This window comes from Mastigoproctus giganteus, chromosome 11, assembly GCF_048544385.1.
Source record: "Mastigoproctus giganteus isolate SK-2022 chromosome 11, ASM4854438v1, whole genome shotgun sequence".
Lineage (NCBI taxonomy): Eukaryota > Metazoa > Arthropoda > Arachnida > Uropygi > Thelyphonidae > Mastigoproctus > Mastigoproctus giganteus.
Window position 1 is genome coordinate 60,089,642 of NC_143585.1, and position 27,693 is coordinate 60,117,334.

At 35.5% G+C, this 27,693-nt stretch overlaps 1 protein-coding gene across 3 annotated transcripts in view; it reads right to left on the reverse strand.

The window, feature by feature from the left end:
• The window catches only part of LOC150078039 (putative protein phosphatase 2C T23F11.1), a 157,742-nt gene that overhangs the window by 37,998 nt on the left and 92,051 nt on the right, over window positions 1–27,693 (reverse strand). For all 3 annotated transcript variants that reach the window (XM_090384333.1, XM_090384332.1, XM_090384334.1), the window contains exon 6: window positions 13,694–13,835. In XM_090384333.1, coding sequence (XP_090240459.1) covers window positions 13,694–13,835 — 142 coding nt within the window. The remainder of the gene's footprint in view (window positions 1–13,693; window positions 13,836–27,693) is intronic.

The window sequence follows — 27,693 nt, forward strand, 5'->3', positions numbered from 1 at the left end:
AGAAAAGTTGAAAGCTTCCTTTTATGCCGATGATAAAAATTGGTCACATCACTTGGCCATTATCAATGAGTGAAGTGAGCAGCAAAAATTCTGTGAAATACTGCCATAACATGTGTGGAAGATAAACCATTTATGACAGAAGAAACCTTCCCCATAATCTCCATCATTATGCTACATAACTTTCGTAATCATATCACAAAGATCTCGAAATCTAATATTAAAGTCTTCTTTCAGTTTCTTCAAATGGAATGTATACATCAGCAAATTGTTGTCCGAAATTGTATCTTTTTTCCATAACTGACAAGCATAAGTTAGCAAGGTAGCAAAATTTTTCAATTTAAAGTGGATATAAATCATTCAGGAAGCCACAGATGGGATAGAAGAATGAGCAGGATGACAGATAAAATTTAGTTATTTACATACTTAATGAATTTTATTATTCCATAAGTATATAAAAAGAAATATCATTTATCAAATAAGCATAGCAGCCACTAAAATTTCATGAAAAAAACAATTGTCATTCTACCATATTCTGATTGACAGGTAAGTGGAAGGTGGAATAATAGTAGAGTGGTATCTCAAAACTGGATTAAAAAAAAAAAAAAAAAAAAAAAAATTAGGTCCTTCCAGATTTCAGGATTCCAAATACAGGGTCCCATACTGCAGTGGTCCCAAACTGGTGGCCCACAGGCCACATCCGGCCCCCGGAAGCAATTTTACACGGCCCACGAATACATTTCAATTATGTACTTGTTGTAAATACAGTGCTTATAGTTTTAGAGACAGAGAGATATGGACTGAGCTTATGTGCGCGACTGCTATCGAAAGAAAAAGAGATAGAATGAATAGGTTGGAGCTTTGTCTTTGCCACTGTATGCTTGTATGCCAGGCCACGTGACTGGGGTAAGGTGGGAGAACTTCCCACGTCGGTACAATCAGTAAATTTAGCGCCAGCCAACAGTTGGTGGTGCTTCAGTATTCTGGTGTTTCCGATTTTTTCTATTGATTTGGTACTTTTGATATATATTTTCCTTGAGTCAGTCACTAGTTGGTTAGCTGGATGCACAGCTATGCAGTTCATATTGCTATATAGATGGAGACAAACTAACGTACGGCTTATAAAACCTGTTTATTTGTGCTTGTTAGATCTACATTGTAGATCTAACAATAGGTATTGATATAATGTAGATTCTACATTATATCAATACCTATCATTTAGAATTGTGCATAACTTTTGAGCGTTGCTTTCATATGAAAATTCATCTTGTTAAATTAAAGTTGTAAATAAAATTATAATAGTGATTTTAATTAAGAGATTAAACTGCAAGCCATGTCTTTAACAAAGGGTAAAAGAAAAGTGGACGAAGAAGGACGTGTTTTTCAAGATAAATGGGAAATTATGTACTTGCACACACCACAAAAGTACATAAATGGGAAATTATGTACTTTCGTGGTGTTGTGCGCAGTAAAATTGTATGTTTTATTTGTAATAAGGGAATATCAGTTCCAAAAGAATACAATTTATGTCGCCATTACGAAACGAATCAAAGAAAAATTTGAAATGTTGGAAGGCAAATTGAGGGAAGAAAAGTTAGTTTCTGAAATCTGGCTTACAACAACAACAACAACAATTTTTTTACTGAAGCAAATAAATCCAGCGAAGAAACAGTTCACGCAAGTTTTGCTCTCATGCACATCATTGCAAAACGATCAAAACCATTTACTGATGGAGAATTCCTTAAAGATTGTTTGATTAAGTCTGCTGAACTTTTGTCCTGACAAACAACAATTATTTAAAAATATTAGTTTGTCAGCCAATGCGGTAGCGGAACATATTACAAAATCGCTAGTGATTTACGATGTCAGTTAAAAGAAAAAAAGTATAGATTTTGCAGCATTCTCAATAGCAGTTGATGAGAGTACTGACATCACAGATATAGCACAACTTGCCGTTTTCGTACGAGGTGTTACTGATGAATTTGAAGTAACTGAGGAATAATTGGAAATAATTCCTATGAAAAAAAAAAACTGGTGCACAGGATATTTTTTCTGAAAAAAAAAAAAAAAACTGTAATAGATAAATATAAATTAAGTTGGGATAAAATGGTTGGATTTGCAGGTGATGGTGCAGCTGCTATGGTTGGTAAAAAAAAATGGAGTAGCGGTAAAATTAAGAAATATAGTGAAAGAAGAAAAATTTCAGAATAATTTTTGCACTATACATTGCATTATTCATCAAGAAGCACTTTGTGTCAAAAGTTTGCAGATGGATAATGTTATGGAAACAGTAACTAAAACAGTAAACTTTATCCATGGATGAGCTCTGAATCATCAAGAATTTGTTGCATTGCTTGAAGAAATTGAAAGTGAGTACAGAGAAATGATTTATTATAATGAGGTGAGGTGGTTAAGTCGAGGAGCTGTATTAAAACAGTTTTTTGATTTAATAAATGAAATCAAAATTTTCTTGACACAAAAAAATAAAACCATCGACGAGCTACATAATGATACATGGATAACAGATTTAGCATTTCTTGTTGACTTAACCGGCCATTTAAATATTCTCAATAAAGAGCTGCAAGGAAAGAATAAACTTATCACTGACATGTATGCTTGTTTGTTTGTTTGTTGTTTGGATTTTTTGGCGCATTAGCAACTAAGGCTACAATGCACCAGACATGTATGCTTGTATTAAAGCTTTTAAAGTTAAATTGCAATTATGGGAAACATAACTGGAATCAAAAAATTTCGTACATTTCCTACATCTTAAATCCTGCCCTATTATTTCAAATGAAAAATCTCAAGAATATGCAAGAAAAATAGCATTATTACGACAAGAATTTGAAGAAAGATTTAAAGATTTTAATGATTTGGAGTCCGATTTTACATTATTTTCATTACCATTAAAAACGAACGTGAATAATGCACCAGAAAATCTACAAATGGAGCTACTTAATTTACAGTGTGATATAAATCTTATTCAAAGATAAAGATTTGATTAACTTTTATTCGTAATTGTCAAAAGATAAATACCCTCAGTTACGAATTTTTGCAATAAGAATAATCGCTTTGTTTCGGAGTACATTTATATGTAAACAGTTTTTTTCGCAGTTGAAAATTAACAAGTCTAAGAAAAGAACCCGATTGACCAATGAGCATCTACAATCCGTGATGAAGATAGTTTCTAGTAATTTTTCTCCAAGGCTACAAACTTTATCAGAATCGAAATGCCATCAAGTGTCAAGTTGTAGTAAGAAATAAAGGAGTTTATAATTATTTACATACAAGCACATGTATATTTTCTGTATGTGTCGAAGAAAAGTTTAATAAATAAAAGGAAAATAGGTTGTCATTATTTATTCTCAGTTTTGTCCCACTTGGAAAGTTTTCATAGTTTGTTTATTTTTAGTTTAAGTTAAAAGTAAGTTATTTAGTGGTTATTAGAATTATTTGAAATAAATGTCTGTCTGAAAATTTAATATTTAGCTGTCAATATGTTTGAATTACAAAGTGTAATCAACAGAAATTTCTTGCAGGTACCAACCTTTAGATTTCAGATAGAAAATAAATATAAATTTGAATTTTTTCCTTTGTGTTATTATTATTATTGTTTATGCATGTTTTGATAAATATTTAGTAAGTGATTGGGCATCTAAAGAAAATAGAAAAGAAAATTTAACCGAAAGAGTCTCAATTTTAGCCAGGGAGAGAAGGAGAAAAATATAAAAGTTTGAGAAATAAAAAGTAAGTATAGAGAAAAACATTGTAGAAAATATAATTGAACATTATTGAAATAAATTTTCAATTAAACCATGTTCGAGGCAAATTAAATTTTAAAAGTAAAATTTCCAAACTTATTATAAACTTACACGCAACACACACGCATCACACGTAACACCAAGTTATAAAGGGGTGGTATCCATACATTAGGGGTAAGTACGGTGCAATATATATATATATATTCACTCTAATTTTGTTAAAAAAAATTCCAGCCTGTCAGCTGCTTTCAGATCAAGCATTTGGCCCGCAATGCAATTTGAGTTTGAGACCACTGCCATATTGTATTTAAAGGGGGGGGGGTGGAAAGAAGAGTTAACATGTGTACACCACTCTTATAGACAAAACATGCCCAAATGGAAAATATCATTGTAAAATTTCAGCTAGCCAGTTTACACCGCAGTGGTCATCGCAGTTATCAGTATCATACTGACAACTGTGATTTAAGTAAAAGTGCATGTTTTGGTTATTAAGAGAATGATTGGGGTTCCCAACCTTATTTTAACATGCCAAATCCTTTAAGAAACACATTTTCCCCCCTCATTAAACTCTTTATCCAAAAATTACATTTTAATTTTAATGGATGAATTATTAAAAAAAAAAAAAAAAAAAACCCTGGTTAATAATAGTTAATTATTTATTAAAAAATATAAAATACAATATATAAGAAAGTAACAATCAATTTGTGATTACTTACCAATTACTTTGTTTTAGAAAAAAAACAGTAAAAATTATTTAGTTTATTACTTCCATTTTTAGTTTTGTAAAAATCACAGCCTTGACATATCCATTTTAATCATTAGCATTAATTGTTAATGAGAGGTGTGGCTGATGGTTTGCAATAAGCCATGTGAGATCTGGGCTAAAATTATTTAATTTGATCCTAAGTTCGCCACGTTTTGATATGTTCAGCCTCTTTCTTGTTTTTCTGAGTAGTTTATTAATATGGCTGAAGAAGATAAAAACTGTGGAAAGTTACCAAAAGTGGTTCTGCCATAGTTTGTAATTTAGGATATTTATTTTGCATATCTTCATTATTCCAATAAGAGGCATACCACTTGGTTTGGAATAAAGATATGGCCTCCAACTTCTTCATTTCAATTAACTCATCTTGTAAAATAAATTCAACACGAGACATCACATTCAAATGGTTGTAGAATCCATTCTTATACAATTGTATAATGAAGATCTTGAAATCTAATATTAGTCTTCTTTCAGTTTCTTCAAGTGGAATGTATACAATAGCAAATTTGCCTGAAGTTATCTTTTTTCCATAACAGACAGGTGTAATAAGTTAGCAAAGTACAAAAAACCTCTTCAATTTAAACTGTATATAAATAGGTCCATTTTGGATCAAAATCCAAGAATAATTATCTGAACATGAATTATATTATCATCTCTATCTTGTACAAAATATTTTGGATATCATTAAACTTCAAATACATATCGGCCAAGTAAAATTCATGCTTTTTTTGATTCATTTTACCGCTAATAATTTTATTTCAAAAAGAAATTCTATTATAGAAACAAAGTTTGGTCAAATGTAAACAATTTCCTTTTGATGGTCAACATACCCCCTTTGTGTAAAAGCAGCTGGTTCTAGATTTCATCATGTTGATCATTTAATTGGCCAAGCAGACAATAACTCAAGGATTTGGCCTTTATTTCATTCATTGATTTAATACACATTTGGAGAACATCATGGAGTTTTTTACTTATTTTTTGCAACCAAATGCTGCCTGTGCAGAACACAATGTGCAGTTCTAACATCAGGATTTTTTTCCTTCAAAAATCGTGAAACCCTTTATATTTGCTGACCATTGCTGTTGCTCTATCAGAAGCAGCTGCTACAATATTTATAATAGGAATATTGTTTTCCTGTATTTTTCAAAGCACAAAAAACATTTTTCCTGTTGTCTTTAATTGTTCAGCAAAAAGAAATTCTATTGTCTTTTTTGTGGGACTAATAATGTAGTACTTAAGTTTTACCTGTTTCCTCATTTGTACAGCAACTGTAGTTGTGTGCAATCCAAAAACCACAGTTTTTTGGATACCTTCAGCCATTTTATCAATAAGAGGTTGAACTGTATTGTTACTCAGTGGAATGCTTTTTAATACTGGATCTAGATCCATTTTCAAGCTTATAATTTTTCATACTGATGACAGTGTAAATTGCTACTCAACTGTGTGCGAATGCACTGCGTTTGCAATTAATATTTAAGCTGCTTCCAAGCCTCCTTCAGCATTTCTACAAAATGAAGGTCTAGAAACTATTTTAAACCTGTTGTAGAATGTTTTATATCTTTAAGACATTTTAAATATTCAAAATCCTTGTCTTTTGCACCAGGATGCATCCTTTCTAGGTGGTCTTTCATCTTTGATGGTTTCACAGCATCATTCCGAAAGGTTTTCTCACATAAAAGACAGTGGTATTCATTCGTTGCCAGGCAAAGAAATAAATCCCAATGTTAAATAAATTTTTGATTATAGATGGCACTTCATTTTGGGAGTGACATGGTATAAGGATCTTCCTAAAAACTACATATTATCAAAATTGTAATATGTTATTATTTTAAATAACTTATAATGTTTAAATATGTAATATGCCAATGCAACTGTGACGAATCTGTCAGTAGACTGCTGGCAGCCATTAATCGTTGTCACTAGCAGCGTGTATCACGAGAATAGCTGTTCACTTGATTACAGTTCTGCCGCAGAGAGGTAAAATTCACATGCCAAAGTGCTAAAACTGAAAATTAATATGGCCAACGTTCATAGTTATATATTAAAATCATATATTATTATATTCTTTATATTTATTATATAATTTTCTCATTAACCCACATTCGACCCCTGGCATGTATCTAACCCCTCTTTCAAGATTTAATTCCTGGGGGGGGGGTCGTCGTTGTTGTTGTTGTTGTTTGGTTTTTTAGGAGCATTAGCAACTAAGGCCATATTGCTCCGGTGCGGTGGTCATTCCCTGACCTTTCCGCATCCTCCGTATTTGGGGGTCATTAAGTCAGTTGGAATCCCTGACTTAATGGTAGGAAGGATGATTAATGACCAGAACCAGACCATTTTACTTCAAAATGATCTCAATTTGTTGCCCACACATTCTCAGTAGAATTGAAATCAGGTGAATGTAGGGGCCAGGGAAGATGGAAATCCATGTCATGTTCTCTGAACCTGACATGATTCTGGTAGAATGTGCTGTTGCATTGTCATCCATAAAGTTACATCGCCTTTGGAATAAAATATAGCATTGCAGGGTACAGTAGATCTGATACAAAATTCAGATACTCACTGGATGTTTCTTGAATCAGAACTCCTGGCACGCACGCACACACACAGACCTTTTTCAAAGTCTCATAGATCATGTATTTTCCCCATTATGACTTCAGATTACTAAAGTTGAACAGCCTGTGCAGTCTTTATACTCAATGAGGCAACACATCATCACCCCAAGTCACAGTTTTCCTTGCATTTATTCTGTCAGTAACTGTTTTAATACAAAGGTTTGTATTTTTTTAGCCAATGTGGGTAAAAGATAGAGAAAGTAGAGTTAAAAATTGTCCAGGACAAAAAATACTTAGCACATACAGTTCCATAAGATATGAAATTTTCCATACAGCGTAAACAGGAAGCTACATGGTGTCCTGTTCCCCTCTATGATATACAAGAACCTGCAAGTAGGGAAAAGAATGCCACTGTCCCTTTATATAAGGTGATGGTAATACCATACAGAATATTTTGTTCAGGTTTGAAGGCCACACTTGAAGAAAGACAGAACTTCTAGAAAGAGTTCAAAGAAAGATTAGCACCCCCTTACAACCAGATTGGTAAGGGGGTGCACTAATCGATGTCCATATGAGGAACTGCTTGGAAGGTGTGGACTGCAAAGCTTGTCAACTAGTAAAGTGAACTAGGGAGCTATATTTTCACTGGTAGAAGACAGAAGAACTAGGGAATACAGACAAAATTTTTGGGAGTAACAGAAGTTTGTATCTCATGAAGTTTACTTTCTGGCAGCATGTTGCAGATCACTGATGCCACAGTGGTCAAGATAGGCAGTTTGGTAAAGTTCAAAACGGAATTGAATTGGTGATGGCATAAGGAAAGTATAAATGATAGAGAGGGTTTTTTTTTTTTGAAGATACTTCCTTGCATAATACTAACACTAAACCATGGTCATAGCGTTTTCTTGAAAAAATTAATGTGCAGGTGGTTTATTCTTCAAATATTATTCTTCTGAAAACTGTGTGGAAAATTGGAGGGTGTTCACAAGAATGGCAACCCATGCTGACCACACTGCATTCCAACAACATCCCATAGAGGGTTTTAGGATTTTTGAAGAAAAAAAATTCCTGACATTAGAACTGCACAAGCAGCATTTAGTTACAAAAATAAGTAAAAAACTCCAGGATGTTCTGCAAACGTGTATTAAATCAATACATGAAATAAAGGCCAAATCCATGAATGATCGTCTGTTTGGTCAATTATGTGATCAAAATGATAAAATCTACACTGGCTGCTTTTTCATAGAGGCATACGTTACCATTGAAAGGAAGTTGTTTACGCTTGACCAAACTGTTTCTGTAATAGACTTTCTTCTTGAAATAACTGTTAGTAACAAAATGAATCGAATAAAAAAAAAAAAAAAAGAATGTGTTTTACTTGGCTGATACGTATTCTCAGTTTAATGAGATCCAAAAAACACATTCAAGTTAGGACAATTATTCTCTCTGGTTTTGACCCAAAATAGACCTATTTATATCCACTTTAAATCAAAAAGATTTTCACGACTTTGCTAACTTGTCACGCCTGTCAATTATGGAAAAAGATACAATTTCAGACAATGATTTGCTATTGCATATGTTCTACTTGAAGAAACTGGAAGACTAACATTCAGTTTCAAGAACTTTGTGATGTGATTGTACAAGAAAGGATTTTACAACTGCTTGAGTGTGATGTGCCTCATGTTGAATTTACTTTTTCAAGAAGTGTTAATTGAAATGAAGAAGGTTCGGAGGCCAAATCTGTATTCCAAACTAAGGGGTATGCCTCCTATTGGAATAATGAAGATACACAAAATAAATATCCTAAATTACAAACTATGGCAGAGCTGCTTTTGTTAACTTCCACCAGTTCTTATCTGCTGGAAGCTGGATTCAGCCATATTAATAATTTATTGAGAAAAATAAAAAACAGGCTGAACATTATCAAAATCTGGGGACCTATGGATCAAATTAAGTAGTTCTAGCCTAGATATTACAAGCTTATTAATATTTACAATAACCTCATTAACAATTAATGCTAATGATTAAAATGGATATGTAAGAGGCTGTAATTTTTATGAAACTAAAATGGCAGAAATAAACCAAATAATAAATTTTTACCGTGTAGGTTAGTGCAAAAGCATCATTTTAATGTAGCCATCTACCAAAGTAGTTAAATTAATTAATTAAATTGGCATCGTTGATTATATTGCATATTGTGAATTCCTTCACGAGTTGCCATGGTATTGTACTACCTTGAATAAATAACACTTCACCAGTAGAGAAGACTACTGTTATTTATTCTCAGCGGATACCACCACCCAGATGGCACCGTTTCAAAGCTTGTTGGCTTCTCTTTGGTGGGTGGGCAGGTACCCTGGTGTTGCAATAGTGACAACCCAGTTATAAAGTATAACTTCACAATATGAGATATAACCAAAACAATACCAATTTAATTAAACTACTTTGGTAGATTGGCTACGTTAAATTAATTAATTTAACTACTTTGGTAGATGGCTACGTTAAAATGATGCTTTTGCACTAACCTTAAGGGCAAAGGCCTCATGCTACCTCATAGCATGAGGCCTTTGCCCTTAAATATTTTATATTTTTACCGTGTTTGTTAGTAACCTAAAGTAATTGGTAAGTAATCGCAAAGCAATTATTACTTACCTATGTCTTATAATTATTTTGTATTTTTTAATAAATAACTATTATTAACAGATTTTTGTATAATCCATCCATCAAAATTAAAAAGTGTAAAATTTTTGGACGAGGAGTTCAATGAGGGAAATTTTTTTTTTTTTTTTTAAGGGGTTTGCCTCGTAAAAAAGGTTGGGAACCCCTGATGTAAAAGAATTCTCTAATACACAAAACATGCACTTTTTATTTAAAGCAGGAGCCCCTGCTCTAAATTATTATCAGAATTGGACAACTTCCCCTGAACTTTCTCATCAACATCATGAAGGAATATAGAGAAGTGATCCCTGAGGGACTCTATGCTGTTCCACTCTGAGGTACGTTCATTTATAACTACTATCCGTCTCCTATCTTTCAGTCAGTTCTTGATCCAATGAAGGGTCTTGCCATTAATCCAATTTATATAATAGCCTTTCATTTGAATGTTGCACGGGAACTACGTCTAGTACGGGACTTGTGGCTAGGTAACACTGCATGCATCCTTTGTGAATCAGTGCGCCACATGGCGTCGGGCTGAATAGAGACTGAATATTTATGTGCAATTCTTTGGCAGTGTTTCGCGTAGTTTGTGATTGCTGATGTGGGCAGCAACTTGCTTGCATCAAGTTTTGTTTCCTTCTTAACAATATAGCAATAGAAACCCATAAGAAGTTGCAACAAGCTTTTGGTGACAATGCTTTAGGCCAGATGCAGACCTACTAATGGTTTAACTGTTTTAAAAACTGTCAAATGTCAGTTGATGATGATGATCACTCTGGGCATCCATTATCGAGGACCACCCTGGAAAATGTTGCAAAAGTATCGGCGGTGATCTGTGTAGACTGCAGGCAGACCATCCATAACATTTGTGGCATTGTAGGACTATCGTACAGCATGTGTTGGCGAATTGTCAGACAAGCTGAATATGAGAAGAATTACAGCCAAGTTTTCGTGCCACAGTTACTGAATGAAGGCCGAAAGCAGCACCTGATGGAAGTTAGCAGAGATCTTCAAGAACGGGCCAAGAGTGATCAAAACTTCCTTTTTACAGTCGTCACTGGTGATGAGAGTTGGGTATATGGGTATGACCCAGGAAACCAAGCAACAAGCATCCCAATGGAAGAGCCTATCTTCACCTCGACCAAAGAAAGCCCGACAAGTGAGGAGCAATGTGAAGTCCATGCTGATCTGTTTTTTGGATACTGATGGGATTATCCATACGGAATTCATCCCTCCTGGTCAGACTGTCAATACAGAGTTCTATTGCGATATCCTGAGGGGGTTAAGGGAAGCGGCAGGAGGAAACGTCCAGAGAAGTGATGAACAAAGAACTGGGTCTATCATGACAATGCACCGGCCCACACATTTCTTGCTGTGGCACAGTTTTTAGCATCCAGCAACATGACAATCGTTCCCCCCCCCTTATTCACCAGACTTACCCCTCTGCGACTTCTTTCTTCTTCCCAAGAATGAAAATCAAGCTGAAGGGTTGAATATTTGACAGCGTAGAGGATATCCAAACCGAATTACAGGCAGTGCTGAACACTGTGATGAAGGACTATCGGGACACATTCAAATCATGGGAGAAGCACTGGGATTGGTGTTTATGCTCTCAAGGGGACTACTTCAAAAGTGATGGTGGCGAATAAGACCGAGGGCGAGTCTAATTTATTTTATAAATACATTTCGAGAACCTTTGGGTAGCACCTTGTACTTAAACACAATATTCCAAGTGTGGTCTTACAACTGCCTTGGGATTATGGCATCCCTATATCTACAAGGAAACATATGATAAATTATTGATAAGACATCATGGTCTTCCCTGCCACCTGTCTACGCTGCTTGGAGAATTTCATGTCTGACCAAACTAACTCCCAAAATCCCTTTCTTCCTCTACTGTGTTTAATTTAACCCAACCCAAGTGTGTGAGTTATTTTGGAGTTGCTATTGCCCAAGTGTAAGACCTTGCAATTTTGCCACATTAAAACTTAGCTGCCACTTTTCCAACTGTCCCTAAAGTCTATAAGTCATCCGGTACCCGATGCTGATTATTAACTATAGATCTTGACAGACACTCTGTATCCCTTCATCAATGTCATTTAAGAAAATAAAAAATAACAATGGTCCTCCAAATCAAAGAAGTGGGAAACTACACTTCTTACACTGACCCAATCTGAGGAGTAACCATTAATCACAACCCTCTGCCTTTCACCCTGCCATTAGTCTAAAGATTCTGTGTGTGTGTGTGTGTGTGTGTGAGTGAGTGAGTGAGTGAGTGAGAGAGAGAGAGAGAGAGAGAGAGAGAGAGAGAGAGAGAGAGAGAGAGAGAGAGAGAGAGAGAGAGAGAGAGAGAGAGAGAGAGATAAGAATACAAAGTATTATCTGAATTCTCTATTTGTATTATTAGTAATAGAAATAATATACTGTGTTAAGTATATTAAACTTATGTAACAGATTAGATCATCAGTTCCCTGATACCAGTGAAATTACAGACATTACATTTCTCAACTAAAAAAAGTGATGCTGAATTATACAAATGAAGCTTAAATTAATATAGGCATATTAAGAACATTTAAGTGTAGCAACCTAAGTACCATAATAGTACAAAATATAAAACTATCTGATATATACAAAAATGCATGGATTTGGTAATAGCAATGGAAGTGACGTGATGGCACTGAACTGAGAAGCAAAAATGATTAAATTTTCACTTGTCTCAATAGCTAGTTTCAACTCAAAGACACAGTTCTGCCTAAATTGTCAATGTCTTTTCAAACTGTATAGCATCACTTGGACAGGTGAATATGCTATACATTTAAGAATCTGAGACACTGCCAGGACAGCTGTTTTGAAACTACTGACTTTTCATCAGCTGGTAAGTAGTCACTATTAGTAAATGTATATCGAATTGTGAATAATAATATTTTGTTTTAAGTGAATAGCCAAGTGGTGTATGGAAGTAAACTGCCATTTAAATATGTAAACAAAACAATAAATGTGAAACAAAAATTTTGGTTTCCTGTTATGTATGCCTGTAACTCCTAGAACCAGGCTGCATTTGTACTATGCAGCACATTATTAAAAGACTAATATTGAAATATCAACCTGCAGTCTTAAAAATCTTACAATATTATAAGACTGTAGGGTGATATTTCAACGCAGAAATTTGTACATTGTACTATGTTTTCTTTTAAACCACGGTGATTATTCTGCCCCACTGAAAACTCAGCTGGGTACTCAGTGCTGAAGCTTGGCACAGCCAAAAAAGCCAATTTGAATCCCTAGCCTTTTTATCAGTTGGTGGTTTAAATGAAAGTTATACTTCCATACACAGCTCAGTGAGTATATTAGAGTATGTCATTCAGAGTTTAGTATGCATCTGCTAATAGTGAATACCCATTATATAGCTGGTCAAGTGTAGGAAATCAGTTAAATTCCTTTGGAGCAAAAAAAAAAAAAAAAAAAAAATTAGTCAAAGGACAAAATCAGTTGTTTATAACACAGTATATTTTAACCTGAGAGATGGGCAAGAAATAAAGTAATTGATCAAAAATTAGAATCTTCAGAATTGAGATGGAATAAAAGAAACACAAGATTGTATAGACTGCATTTATTAATTTATATGAATGGGGAGAAGGGATTATTAACACCTGATGTTTCAGGAGCTGCCTTGCTCCCTTCCGCTGAGGTTAGAGAATCTAGGAGAAGGGCTACTGGCTGGACAAATGCAAATTTTGGGAACTTGATATGAGTTCTATTACTACACAGTATATTACAACGAAACTAACACAATGTCCATTCTAAAACTGTAAATAATTTTCATTACATATAATTTCACAATGGAGGAAAGTTATGATAAATCACCGATACATTTCCCATCTTTACCACTAATAACTGTTAAAATCTTACAAAATACAATAAATTACCAAAAACTATAAAGAAAGAGAAGGTGCACATACCATTAACCCTATTGAATTCTACCCAGCCTCCTGCAGCAACAATTCGCCTAGTTTCAGCTTCATTACTTGGTTTGTGATCAAATGATAACTGTTGAACTTGACCAGCTACACTTGCAACTGCTCTTGAGTCACCAACATTTCCCTAAGTACAACAAAAATAATTCTCAGAGCTATATGAATTGTTTAATTCAAAACTGAAAGATTAAAATTCAAAACAGATTTAGGGCATGTACAGAGTAATTCAAAAAGGAAACAGTTTAACAAAAAACCACTTAAATAAAAACTTAAATAAATAAAACTACAATATAAAATAAATAAAAACTTGGTATTTATTGTTGCTGGGACATACACAGATGGACAAGAGAATTTCTGGAAGTTTCCTATAACTACAAGTCACATGACAAACATTTATTTGATATTCCCATTTCTTCATAACCTTTCAAGGTGTTTGTGATAACTTATACAACTGCCTCAGCAGCTCTGCATTTCAGACATCCATTGACAATGGTGATACAAATAACAGCAGCCTCTACAAAGCTTCAAAAGAAGTCATGTGGTGTTAGATCCAGAGGTACATACCGACCAGATATTTTTTGAGATATTCCCACACAAAAGTGAAGAGATACACTATCTTGCCAGAAAATGAAATTGGCAGAATCTTCATGAAGTTGAGGCATAAGTCAATTAATATGTCCAGGTAAACAGTTAAACAGAACTAATGAACTTAAAAGTGGACTACTGATGGCATTTACCCATTCATATTGAAAGAGGTTATTAAAGAGTATACTAAACCTTTATGGTTAATCACAGGTCATTGCTGGGCTCAGGGGGATAACCCCAAGCTCATCTAACTAATGCATAGGGATGGGGGGGGACTGGTGGTTTTAGTCATATCAACTTTGGTCATATTGCACCATTGTATAGTATGTTTGCACAAATGCACATTCATAAGCTGACTTATTTGTTGTGCAGGCTGGTAAATTTATGGGGGGAAAATCCTATTCCCGCCACCCGATACTGCCTAACTACAACCTTGATTGAAGAATGCTTGAGAAAGACATTGTAAACTGGAATTGAATTCACACCTCTGAAGGAAAGGAGAGTGGGATAAGAATAAGGTGGATAACTACAGACCAGCCAGTTTAACCTCAATAGCAGAAAAGGTCATGGAATCCATGGTCAAAGGTGCTTTATAAGATCATCTTGAGAAGTATAATATACTAAATGGATTGAAACATGGATTTGCTAAGGGAAAGTCTTGTTTGACCCACTTGATGAATTACTATGACATGATCATACAACCAATTGGATGAAAAATAATTCTGATGTGATATACTTTCAACAGTAGTAGGAACACTAATATTGTTTGATTGTTTCTGATAACAAAGTGTGGCACTGATATAATCCCGCAAGATTCCTCCTTACTGGTTAAAGGAAGGACTGGGAGGGGTATTTTGATAACAGAACTGAAAGTAACCACTATAAATAGTGTCCTTAGGGAATGCATATGTGAATTCTTAAAGATCAAAGTGGTGTGTTGTGGGTGAGGAGGGTGTATTGGATATCTGATAAATATTAGATATCCAAAAGTTTTTGGTACTTCAACAATGCCATGACCAGGTAACCTTCTTTTTAATGATAGAATTCTGATGCATGTACCTCAAATTTAACGACAGGAGCCAAAAAGCTACGCTTTTTTTTTTTCTTTTAAAATTCATATTGATTTTTTGCTCATTACTGATGGTGATTCAAGAAGCCTCAAACTGATTGTCGACTATTTTAGCAAATAAAAAATTGATTGGTAATTATGTGGATGTAACCAACCTTTTCTAGATTTGAGGAAGGCCAGCACAAGGGCCATGACAGGAATTTTCAGAAAGAATCTGGTAGAAAAAAATCAACTAGGAATGCCACACATTTTTGTTTAACTATTGAGATAAATATGCCATCAGAACCAACAGTATTGTTAGTTGAGCCACTTAAGATCCTTTAACTTTATGAAAACATCATAAAGTGAGTGATAAGGAAATAAGCTCATGGTGCTACTACTGCTATAGTCTTTCAAAAGGCTAAAGTCTTTCGAAAGATTTTCCCATTTACCAGCAGTGAATGCCTATTATTTATAATATGCATTCACTGCTCGTTAATGGGAAAATGTTCTGCAAATGCATTTGGTATTTCTTTAGAGTGATATATTCTGTTAGAAGATTATTACAATGATACATTCTATCCAAACCAACTGAAGATCAGAAGAGAAGTTGCGGTTGACTTGCCATCAATTTTAATTGCTTTCTAAATGGTGGAGTCTTCTTAAGACTACTAAGCTAAGGTTGAGAGTAGAACCCCATACCCAACACAACTAATGGAATGTACAAATACACCAAAACCAGAGACACTTGTGTTATCTTCATCTGATAATGCTGGTCTTGTGTGCACACCAGAACTAATATTTACTGATGATGGCTTGGCAATGGATGTTGCATATCTCTACCCAGTCAAGTTGTCACTGCCTTTCAAAGGTGAGGGGGGGGGGGAAGGACAGAAGCCACAGGAATCAGCCCTTTCCATAGTAGCAAATGCTTACTGACAAATCCTCCACAGTAAATTCAGGGCATGCATGCCATATTTTCTGTGAAGCAAAATTTGTCAATAGGCATTTATGACTATGAAGAGGACTGATTGAAGAGATCCATCAGTGCACTTTCAAAAGCCTTACTTCCCTAGCTTTTGAAAACCAGCATCTTAGAGCACAGGAAATATTATATTAAATTTACCACCTTGGAACACAAACCAAAAATACCATGGACAATTACAAACTTGTCAGATATTTGACCCAAGAAGTCTCCTCCCAACATGAGATACAGCCTTCTGGTAGTGGAATAAGTTATAAAAATGCAAGCATAACACTGAACTCAAATGGCTCCTGGAAAACCAAATAGATGGGCACAAATGCAACATCATCACAATAAATCAAATTTATTTCCTACTGTTTATGAAGTCACTTGCTGCTTCAAAACATTAATAAATAAATTTAAAATTTATTTTCTTAATAATATTCTTTATTTAAATTTTAATAGAAACTAAAATTCTCACTTTTCATGATATAACTACAGGCAACCCCCATATAGCATGGTACTTCTACAACATGGTTTCGCTCTAACACGATTGATAAATTGTGTCAATCCTCGCACAACGGTACTTATATAACACAGTTTCACTCTAACACGGTCAGAGAATTTCGGTAAACCTCACATAACAAGGTATTTTTGAGCTTTTGTGCGGGAAAAACCCTGCTATTATGTTGGATGTAATTTTTCAACGTTTCCACTCTTTTTGAATCTCTGCTGCTGACTCACTAGTCAAAAAAAAAAAATTGAGAAATCAGTGTATTTTATTTTGTTGGAAAATTCCCATGTTATGTTCTGTGCTATTGACCTTGTACTTGTTGAAAAATCTAGATTTCAAAGTTTTATTACCATTGGATAGCACACCAGGCCATCCAAAAGATTTAAGTCATTCAAACGTTGAAGTTATGTTCCTACCACCACAGTTGTACTGGGTTAATACAACTTATTCAACAGTTAGATCAAGGCATTATATCCACCTTTAAAACTCATTCCATCAGAAAATCATTACAATGGATTTTGGAAAATATTGATTCCAAATCTATTGAAGTAATGGAAACATTTCTCAATTGTGGACTGTATCAGAATCATAGATTTATCGTTCAAAGAAGTAAAACTGTCAACTTAAAATGTGTTGTGCAAAAATGTATGGCCACAGCCAGTTCATTCAGAAAATATGATCAAACGGGTAGAAAACGGAATCAGTGTGATAGTAGAACTTGCTACATCCGTAGGAGAGGAAGGTTTTGATGATATGACTACTGAAGCCCCTGTGGGTAGCACAGTTCATAGAATTGCCCTCCTCCCCACACCGGCTGGAAAAGTCCTGAGTTCGAATCCTGTTGATGAAGGAAGGAATTTTTATGAGTCTTTTTCACAACATGGCTGGGTTGGCCGGGCTCGGGCAGCATGGTTTTTTCTCCCGGAAACTCTGGTTTTTCGCCCAGCAAAACAAAATCTACCTCAGGACACTCAATTTATAGACAATATACACAGATTAACATGGCCTTAGTCGCTGATGATCCTAAAAAAAATTAAAAAGATATGATTACTGAAGACATTTGAGAATTACTGGTAGAAAAAGAAGCCAACGTAGCAAATTTGCTGCAAATGGCATAGGAGGTTATATGAAATCAAGTCAGATGATATTGCAGATGAAAATTCTAAACTTCCAAATTTTACACTAAAAAGCATTCAGGAAGGCATAAAATTAGCCAAGCAATTAGAATCTTATTTTCTGAATGCAGATTCTTGAATGAAAGGAGCCCAAAGTTCAAAAGGGAGATTCAAAAATGCTTAGTTCCATACGATGAAATTCACAAAGATTTATCAAGCAAAAGAAAAACAAACAAATTTACTGATTTTTTAAAGAGAGCAGAAAATACACGAAATCCAGAATGGTGTATTTTTGTTAGTTTTTGGAACGTACCCCCCTCCCTTTTTGTACTTTTTTTAGTCCTGTATAACACGGTTTCGAACAACACAACATTTTACAGGAACCTAATAACCGTGTTATAGGAGGGTTACCTGTATATCTAAAGTGTGTAAATTCCTTCCTATTGTCTCACAAACTTTTTATTCAACTTTAGAACAGTAAGCTTCTGTCTCAAGACCTGCTAGATATGTAATAACTACATATTCATATGAACATTGTTTTCAATACATATCTAGTGGGTTCAAGACAAGGTTTGCCGAGTTCTAAAGTATATGAACTTACTGAGACTTCACATAACAGTTTAACAGAAAAATTTAACCGTGGCTTTTACATAATAAATGCAAGCTTTTGAACAAAGATCAGCATCTAAAACTTGATTAACCGATGCAATAATTTTAAAATAATCTTCAAAATCTAAGTAATATGTGAACACCAAGCAAGGATTAAAAATCCATTATAATTTGCCCTGCTAAAAAAAAGAAACATTATATCATGCAACTGATTTTTTTTTAATTGCAAGAGAGATAGAACAAGTGGTATTTGTACTAATGGCAGCGAGTGTTATTTCTTATACAGCAGTGTTTCTTAATGTATGAGTCGCAACCCCAAATTCAGTTGCCAGCTGTCTTTGAGTGGGTCATGAAACATATTCCACTCGATTACTGAAAATTGACAGAATTGCAAATTGGTTCAACCAAAAACCACAGCAGTTAACTTTATTAACAAGGTTTGCTAAGGAGTGCACACCTGGCCGAGTAGAAACTTTATCAACCTCATATAATAAAGGACAACTGCCAAATAAACAATAAAGAAACAGCCATTAGCAGTTCCTTCCAAACAGTGGTAAGACAAAAAGAAGTGTGAAATAAGAACAAATTTTAAAAGAATATCTACTGATACTAGCCTTTGTCAGAATTTGAGTATCATTGTCCTTTTGATTTTGCAGCAGGTAACGTATTTACATCTCAGATTTTTGATAACATTTGTTTTTAATGAACAGTAATATACTTTGTAATATAGTCAGTAAAGGAGCAGATTGCAACGAGGACTGGTGGTAGTGATTTACAATGGCCAGCTGTGTTCTTTAAAACAGTGATTGCTGGACTGTGACTTGGTGCTAAATGGCACTAGAAATAGTCCAGAACTTTAACAGTGCTAAATTTACATTTAATAGTATTGTAAAGCATTTTAGCCTGTGATGTCATTATAACAAAATTTAAAATGCCCTCCAAGACAGCAAAATGTAAATAGACACAGGTTTCACATACAGTACGGTTTGTTTGTTATTTGGTTTTTAGGAGCATTAGCAACTAAGGCCATATTGCTCCGGGGATATGCAGTGGTCATTCCCTGACCTTTCCACATCCTCCGTATTTGGTGGTCACGGGCTCGAACCCCGGTCTAATCAAGAAGCGTGTGCTACTCACTGCTGCTCCTACCCACCTGGCTACAGAGGCGCCATACAGTACTGAATGTGGAGTAGTCAAACCATGGTGTGTGATATGTTGAGGTTCTTAGTAATGAGTCACTGAAGGAAAACAAACTTAAGACATTTTCAGATGAAACACCAAACTTATACAGGAGAAGAAACATTTTTTTTATTTAAGAAAATAACAGATTAAACAACTACAGCAGCTGGATGCTCCAAACAAGTCTTGTCTTTTCTACACAACAAGATACATTAGTTTCATATTATGTTTCTTGATGTTTCATTGTAAAGCAGAAGAAACCACATTACGTTATTTTGGTTTTTTTTAGGAGCATTAGCAACTAAGGCCATATTGCTCCAGGGATATGCGGTGGTCATTTCCTGACCTTTCCGCATCCTCCGTATTTGGTGGTCACAGGCTCGAACCTCGGTCTGATCAAGAAGTGTCTGCTATGCACTGCTGTTCCTGCCCACCTGGCTACGGAGGCACCACATTACATTACGAGAAAACTTATTAAACCAGCTGCTATTGACATTGTGCATATAACCTGTGGAGGCAAATTTGCTAAGAAACTGTAACAAATTCCACTGTCAAATGATAACAGTTAGTGCCATGTATTAAAGACATTTTAAAAGACATTAAAAACAACTAATTGCAACTATAAAAACAAGTGGGTTTTTAGCTTGCAGTTGGATGAATCGAATGATGTCCAACTCATGGCTATGTATGTATCCTGGTATAAAAGATATGGAAGAAGACTATTTTGTAGACCACTTCCCACCACAAACTGGAGAAGATATTTTTAAAATGGTAGGATTCATTTTTTAATGAGGGATTAAAGTGGAATCGATGTTTCAGTATATGTTGTGATGGTGCACCGGCAATGCTTGGAGTTCATAATAGTTTTTGTGCCAGAATAATGGAAATTAATCCATATATTAAAATTTTTCATTGCTTGCTTGCTGCACAGAGAAATATCTAGTTTCAAAGAGGTTTCTGCCAGAATTGGAAACCTTAATGAATGAAAATTAATTCAGATAATTAATTTCATAAAAAAAAAAAAGAAGGAAAAAAAAAAAAGTTCTCACAATAGTAGAATTTTTAGTCAGATGTGCTTTGATTGTGGCTCTGAATATGAACATTTACAGTTTTATTCTGAAGTCAGATGGTTATCTATAGGAAAAGTCCTACAGCGAGTTGTAGTATATACACAATGCAATAGAGCATTTTTTAAAAGAGAAAAATCACCCCCTGGTTTCTAGATTACTTGAGTTGAAGTGGATGCTACAAGCAGCCTTTCTTTCAGACATTTTCTGAAATCAACAACCTAAATATCTCCATGCAAGGCCATGAACAATCGCTTGTTGAACTAAGTGAGAAAAGAAAAGCTAAAGTTGTGGATGAGGAAAGTAAAAGAAAGGAGACTTGTTTCATTTCCTACTCTGAATCTACTTATTGAAGATGAAAATGTTAATTTCATTGACACACAGAATATTGTTGTGGGATATTTAGGAAAACTAATAATAGAATTCAACTGCTACATCCCAGAAGATATCGTGAAATACAATTGAGTGCAAATCCCATTTAAGTTTGATGATTTGCATGACGATTTCATAAATATCAGTAATCTGTAAAAGGAACTTATCAAGATGTAAAGTGATGAGATACTTCATTACGATTTTAATAAACAGTGAGTCCCTGAGTGTATTCTGGTTGAAAATAAAAAAAAAAGGAAAAACCAATCTAGGGAAATTAAACACTAAAACTTTTCTACATCAAAAAAGCATAAGTGTTTAACTATTTTATTTACTTAATTTTCATATTATACTGTACTTTATAAGTAGCTTTATAGTTTTAGTTACACTCACTATTTTTATTTTAGACAGTTTTTATAGGTTACTACTTAATATAGGTAAAAAAGTTGTTTCATTCGAATCTTGCAGCCATCTTGTTTCATTCGAATCTTGTTTTCGTATAGAGTGAGTGTAGGGAATATAAATTTTTAATTGTAGCAAATAGGTAGCTCTAAAGTAAAACCAGACAGCATAATATGTATCACTGCATTTAGTGCAGTATTGATAATTAATTAAATTTATTAATCTTATTAATATTTAATTGTTAATTTCAATATCATGCCCAAGACTAGAGCAGCAAAGCAACGGGCACAGTAGCAGGAGTGCTGACTCAGGAGAAAACCAAGGGGGGGGGGGGAGTGTTTCTCCAATGCATCACAGCCTAAAAAAATGTGGAACTTGTGAAATATTTGCAGAACTCTTTGGAACAGGACATGATCTAGTCAAGGATGTCTTTGCATGTGCTAGGTGCAGAGAGTGTCAAGAAATTAGGCACCAACTCAGCATTCTGATGGGTGCTTGAGAGTTGTATGTTAGATATGTTTGAGGATTCAAGTAGATGCCCTTGAAGGTATTAAAATGGAGAAACCATCAAGCTCTCAACTGCCAAGCTCAACACCAGAGCCCATTCTTGTGCATCAGGCAACACAGTAGCAATCTCCAAGGCAGAATGCACTGGTCCCACAGGAGTTAGTTATTGTTGGAGACTATTGTCAGGAAGATGGGTAATATATGGTGTAAAAAGGATAGGTGGAATAGGACCAGGATATGTCTGCCAGGGACAAAAGTTGATGTTGTAGAACAGATATCTTTTAAGAGCTCACTTTTAAGGGTGATTTTATTGTACATGTTGGCACTAATGACATTAAGAGCGGGAGATCTGCAGATTTACTTAAGTATAGGTCAATACTGAAAAAAAGTCATGAATTAGGGTTAAATTTGAAAGTGTCTGCAATCCTGCCCAGACACGATAGGAGCAGCATATGATGAGTCAATCAATTTGTGCCTGGAGGGATTATGGGGTAGAATTTTTCTCGGCATGGTCTGTGCTTGTTAACAGGAGAATCTGCTTCTACAGGGATGGGATACACTTAAATAGAAGGGATGCAAGAGAATTTGTTGATGATATCGAGGTAGCATTAGGTAAGTTGGACAACTGCTAGCTTGCAGGGGGGGGGGGAGCATTCAAAGACAAAGATTAAAAGTAGCTGCAGGCAGAGGTGGAACTGATTGTTATTATGCTTCTATTAGAATGAGCAGCGGCTTGGATGGTGGGATGCTGGGAGTCATCATGAAACAAATAAATACATGGGCTGTGTTAGGATAACTAAGAATAAGTACATGTATACTTGATTGTACACCAATGCTAGAGTATAGTAATTAAATTTGATGAATTTGAAGTGCTGGTCAAGACACCAAAGGTCAATATTGTTGGGATATCAGAAACGTGGGTCACAAAGATATTAAGAAGGCAGAACTGGAATTTGGGGAGTACAATGTGTACAGAGAGGATAGAAAGGGAGGAGGGGTTATGCTGTTAATTAAGGAAAAAAAAAATCTAAAGAAGTGCATCCAGTTGATATAGATGGACAGTGCAATGTTATTATTATTATTAGCTATATGGTGCAAGGAAGCCTGAGGATTATGCTGCACCAGCCAAAAAAAAAAAAAAATTCCCGAGTTACCCTGAGAGAGAGGAGAATCACCAAGAAAGAGAAGAATGTTGAGTCAGTTTGGTGTGACATAAGCACTGGGAAAGGAAAGCAAAAACGAAAGGTGTGTTACAGGCCTAATGACTCTAATGACTCGAACAAACAACTGTACAGAGAAATAGAATGGGCCAGTAAATCAGATTGTGTTATAATGCAGGATTTTAACTTCCCAGACATTGACTGGAACTTTTGGATTGGTCACCTGCACACTAGGAAGACTTGTGGATTTATTGGATGATTGTTTTCTGCAGCAGCATGTTCAAGACAGGCAATCAGAGAATGTGTAATACTCTTGATCTGGTTATTAGCAGTGATTATTCCCACATTAAGAATTTTCAGATAAAGGAACCGCTAGAAGGCAGTGATCAGTGTACTGATGTGGGATTTACTTAAAGATATAATTACCATCAGGGGTAAAGGGAAGGGTTTTTGCTTCCATAAAGGTGACTACAGTGGTCGCAGATAGTTTTTAAATTCTGTACAGTGGGACTAACTGATGATGTAACCAACAGCAAATTCTAAGTGAGAAGCACTCAAGGAACTAATCGTGGAAGCTGATAGGCTTTTCATACCGATTAAGAAATATTGTTCAAGATTTACACACAAATTGATGTCAGATGAACTGACGAGACTCATGGCAGAGAAGAAAAATGCATAGGATGCAAATAAATTATCAGGCAACAGAAGCCTATGGCAGATATAAGCTAGTCTGTAATCAAGTCACAAAGGAGAATAGGCAAAGCGAAGGCAGATTACGAGAAATCTTTGGCAAAGGATGCTAAGAAAAACAGCAAGGATTTCTTTACTTATATCTAGAAGGAAGAGGATGAATCAGATTGGTCCACTTGATATCGATGGTTCGACTGTTGATGATCCTGCTCAGTTAGCTGATAATCTGATTGAGTATTATGCACCTACATTCACACATGGAGTTATTAAGAGAGGAAAATGCCAGATGTTTATCAAAGTGTAACAGGGTACTTAATGATTTTATAATAACTGAGAGCTAAATGGAGGAGAAATTGAAGTAAAATAGGCACCTGGGGTGGATGGGATCTGTCCAGTTAGATTAAAGAAGGCAGCAAAGGATGTAAGCAAACCCTTAGCCATAATTATGAGAGCATCCTTGGACTCAGGGTAAGTCCCCATGGACTGGAGATGTAGTGGGATTTATTGGCACAAGGGCTGCTATGGCCAAATTGCGCCTGTTACTTTCAAGTGTTCATCAATACATTAGAGATGGGTCTAGAAGTAGTTGTATACATTGATCATTTTTAGATAAATAAACAATTCTGATAAATTGGCATCTTCTCCAAGTATGTCTTAGTTGCAGTGGTTTTTGTGAATTTAGTAGAGATCTGAAACATGCAATTCTAGCTGAATGGTAATGTGGACACTCAATGATAATATGCTTCACGGTAAGCGTGGAACTACAATGCGAGAAAAGTAGAGGATCTTTACCTATCAGTAAAAATAGGTGTTAGGTGTGTATGGCCAATTTGTGCTCTTGCAAGCACAACCTCTTCCTGCCTGTTTAATCGGGAAATGAATCTCCATAGTTGTGGATTGTTTTATTTGAAGGAACTTGTTCCCTGTTTGGTGATGCCACATTTCAGACCATATCTCGGTGCACATCTGCTGTATGATTGGTTTGTAGTCAGAATAATTGAAGCAAACTGGGTGTTTTGCTGCTTCATCTGCATGCTCGTTTCCTGGAATTCCAACATGGCTGGGTATCCAGCAAAATGTGACATTCTGCTTATTTTCGCTGAGGTGATATAACTGAGATCTAATTTGTGGGATAAGTGGATGGAAATTCTGATTTATTCCGTAGGGCATTCATAACACTTAGAGTGTGCATATTATGATCTTGGTGTTTAGAGGATCATTAAGGACATTTAAAGCCATTTTAATTCTGAGTGAAAGCTGATAGGCTTTCACTTAGAATTAAAATGGCATACAGTTCATCATACAGATGCATACAGTTCATCAGTAAAAACACTGCATTCAAGTGGTAACCAGACAGAAACAGTGGTAGGACTGATTATTCCAGGTGCCTTATATTTTACTGATATATATGCAATAATATATATTGCATATATATCAGTTTGGGAGCCACCTGTATATATTTGGAGACTGCAAGCATTGGGCAATGCATGAGCTGCATGTAACTATCTAAGATTGTGGTTCAATAGTGTTTTCCCCACTGAAGAAAATAGTTAATGCAAAGAGGTATATACATTGCCCATGGTGCTTGTACTGCATCTGCAGCTTGAGATATATTTCCAAGATAGATGTTCCAGTCTTCTGTTAACTCTTGTAGCCGGATACTTGCATGTTTATTTTCGTTCGGTTTGTTTCTGTATAAGTTTTCCCACTGAGATTCAAAGAGATATGCCCAGATGGGGTGAGAAGGGAGGCTATGCAATTTGGCTGCATAGCTAAGAAGCAATACTTTTCTTCTAAGATTTAGTGGAGGCTCATTGGCATCTATATACAAACTTTGTACTGGGGATGTCTTAAAAGCTCCGGAGGCAATCCTGAGAGCACTATGTTGGACTGGATTGAGCCAAGCCAATGTTATCTTACGTGCAGAATCATAAACTGGAGCTCCATAGGCTAGACAAGATCTTATTAAGGTTCGATATAGGTGCAGAAGTGTGAAGCGATCGGCTCCACATGCAGTGGAAGAGATAACTTTGAGGATATTCATTTTCATGCACTGGGTCCATAATTGCCTTATATGCACCTGAAAAGTAAGTTTAGTGTCGAGTACTAGTCCCAAGAACCGGATATCGTTGCTAAGTGGTATTTGTTGGATTCCTAACCTTAGTTCAGGATCTGGATGGAGCTGACACTTTTTGCAAAAGTGGATAGCATGTAGGATGCCCATGATTGTATTTTATTTATTGAGAGCTGCAACTGACGCTCGATTGAGTGCATATTTTGCAAGTGGCAGGATATTGTAAGGTCATCGGCATAACTGGAATGTTCTCTGTTGCATTGTTTAGCTTAACTACAAAGAGCGTCGCACTAAGAATTGATCCTTGTGGAACCCCTTCTTCTTGGACAAATGTGCGGAATAGAGAATTGCAGTAACGAAAGGTTGTTTTGTAGGAAGCTCTGTATGATTAGTGGTAGCTGACCCTGGAGTCTTGTGGCATACAGATTTTGAAGAATGCTGTAGCACCAGATGGTATCAAAGACTCTCTATATCCAGGCAGACCACAAGATGTTCTTTACGGATAAAAGCATTCCGCATGTTGGATTCTGCCTTGATCACAAGATCTAGAGTTCCTTATGGTACCTAGATCATAAGATCTAGGTACCATACTAATTGAGTGCAAATCATTTTTTTCTAATGTCTTACCAAGGCAACTACTAAGAGATATTGGCCGACAGTTTTGTGGATTTGATTGACTCTTTCCAGGTTTAGCAAAGGCTAGGACTATTGAGTGGTGCCAAGAAAGAGGGTAGTAGCCTTCAGAGAATATCCAGTTGAAATATATTAGTAATGAGTTCGGAGCTTTCTTCTTTAGGTGTTTAAGCATGATATAGCTTATGCCTTCAGACCTTCAGCTCTCTAGTTCGAGTAATGTAAAAGATCGATTATATGGAAGAGATGCCACTGTATTGAAGGTCAGCTTATAGTTTTCTGCGTTGGCTTTTATCTGTTTAAAGGCTGACTCATATGCGGATGTGGCAGAGATTTCAGAAAAAGATTCTGCTAGGGCGTTTGCAATTTCTATTGGAGAGGAGAAATCTTTACTCTTCCAACTTATAATAGATGTTGATTCTGGGTGAGATTTACCATTCAGCTTTTTGATTGTGTTCCAGATTTTTCTGCTCTCTGTATTTTCATTAATGGTGGAAGCAAACGAGATCCAAGAATCTTTTTTCACTTTTTTCTGCATGTAACGTGCCTTAGCTTTAAGTTTCTTAAAATTTATCAGGTTGTCAGTTGTTGGGTTCTTACGGAATAGATTCCATAGTTTATTCTGTCCTTTTTTGGCATCACGGCATGCATCATTCCACCAGACATTGGCATGTCCATGAGGACCAACTCTGGTTTTGGGTATAGGGCAGGTTTCAGCTGTTATTATATGTGTAGTAATGTGGTCAGTAACATCATCAATAGGCTGGCTTTTGATGACTTGATCATCAAAGGAAATTGCATTGGTGAACTTGTTCCAATCTGCCTTGGTAAATTTCCATTTTATGTGGCTAGCTATATGTGAAATTCTATTTTTTTGCAATTTTCAAATGATCGGACAATGATCACTATTCAGTGGATTACTTAAAACTAACCATTGAATAACTGGGAACAGTTTTGGAAACATACTGATAGGTCTATGGCAGTAGATATTCTGGTGGGAAAGTGAATATAAGTGTTAGCACCAGTATTTAATAATGTGAGATTCTGGTTATCAAGAACTGTTTCAATG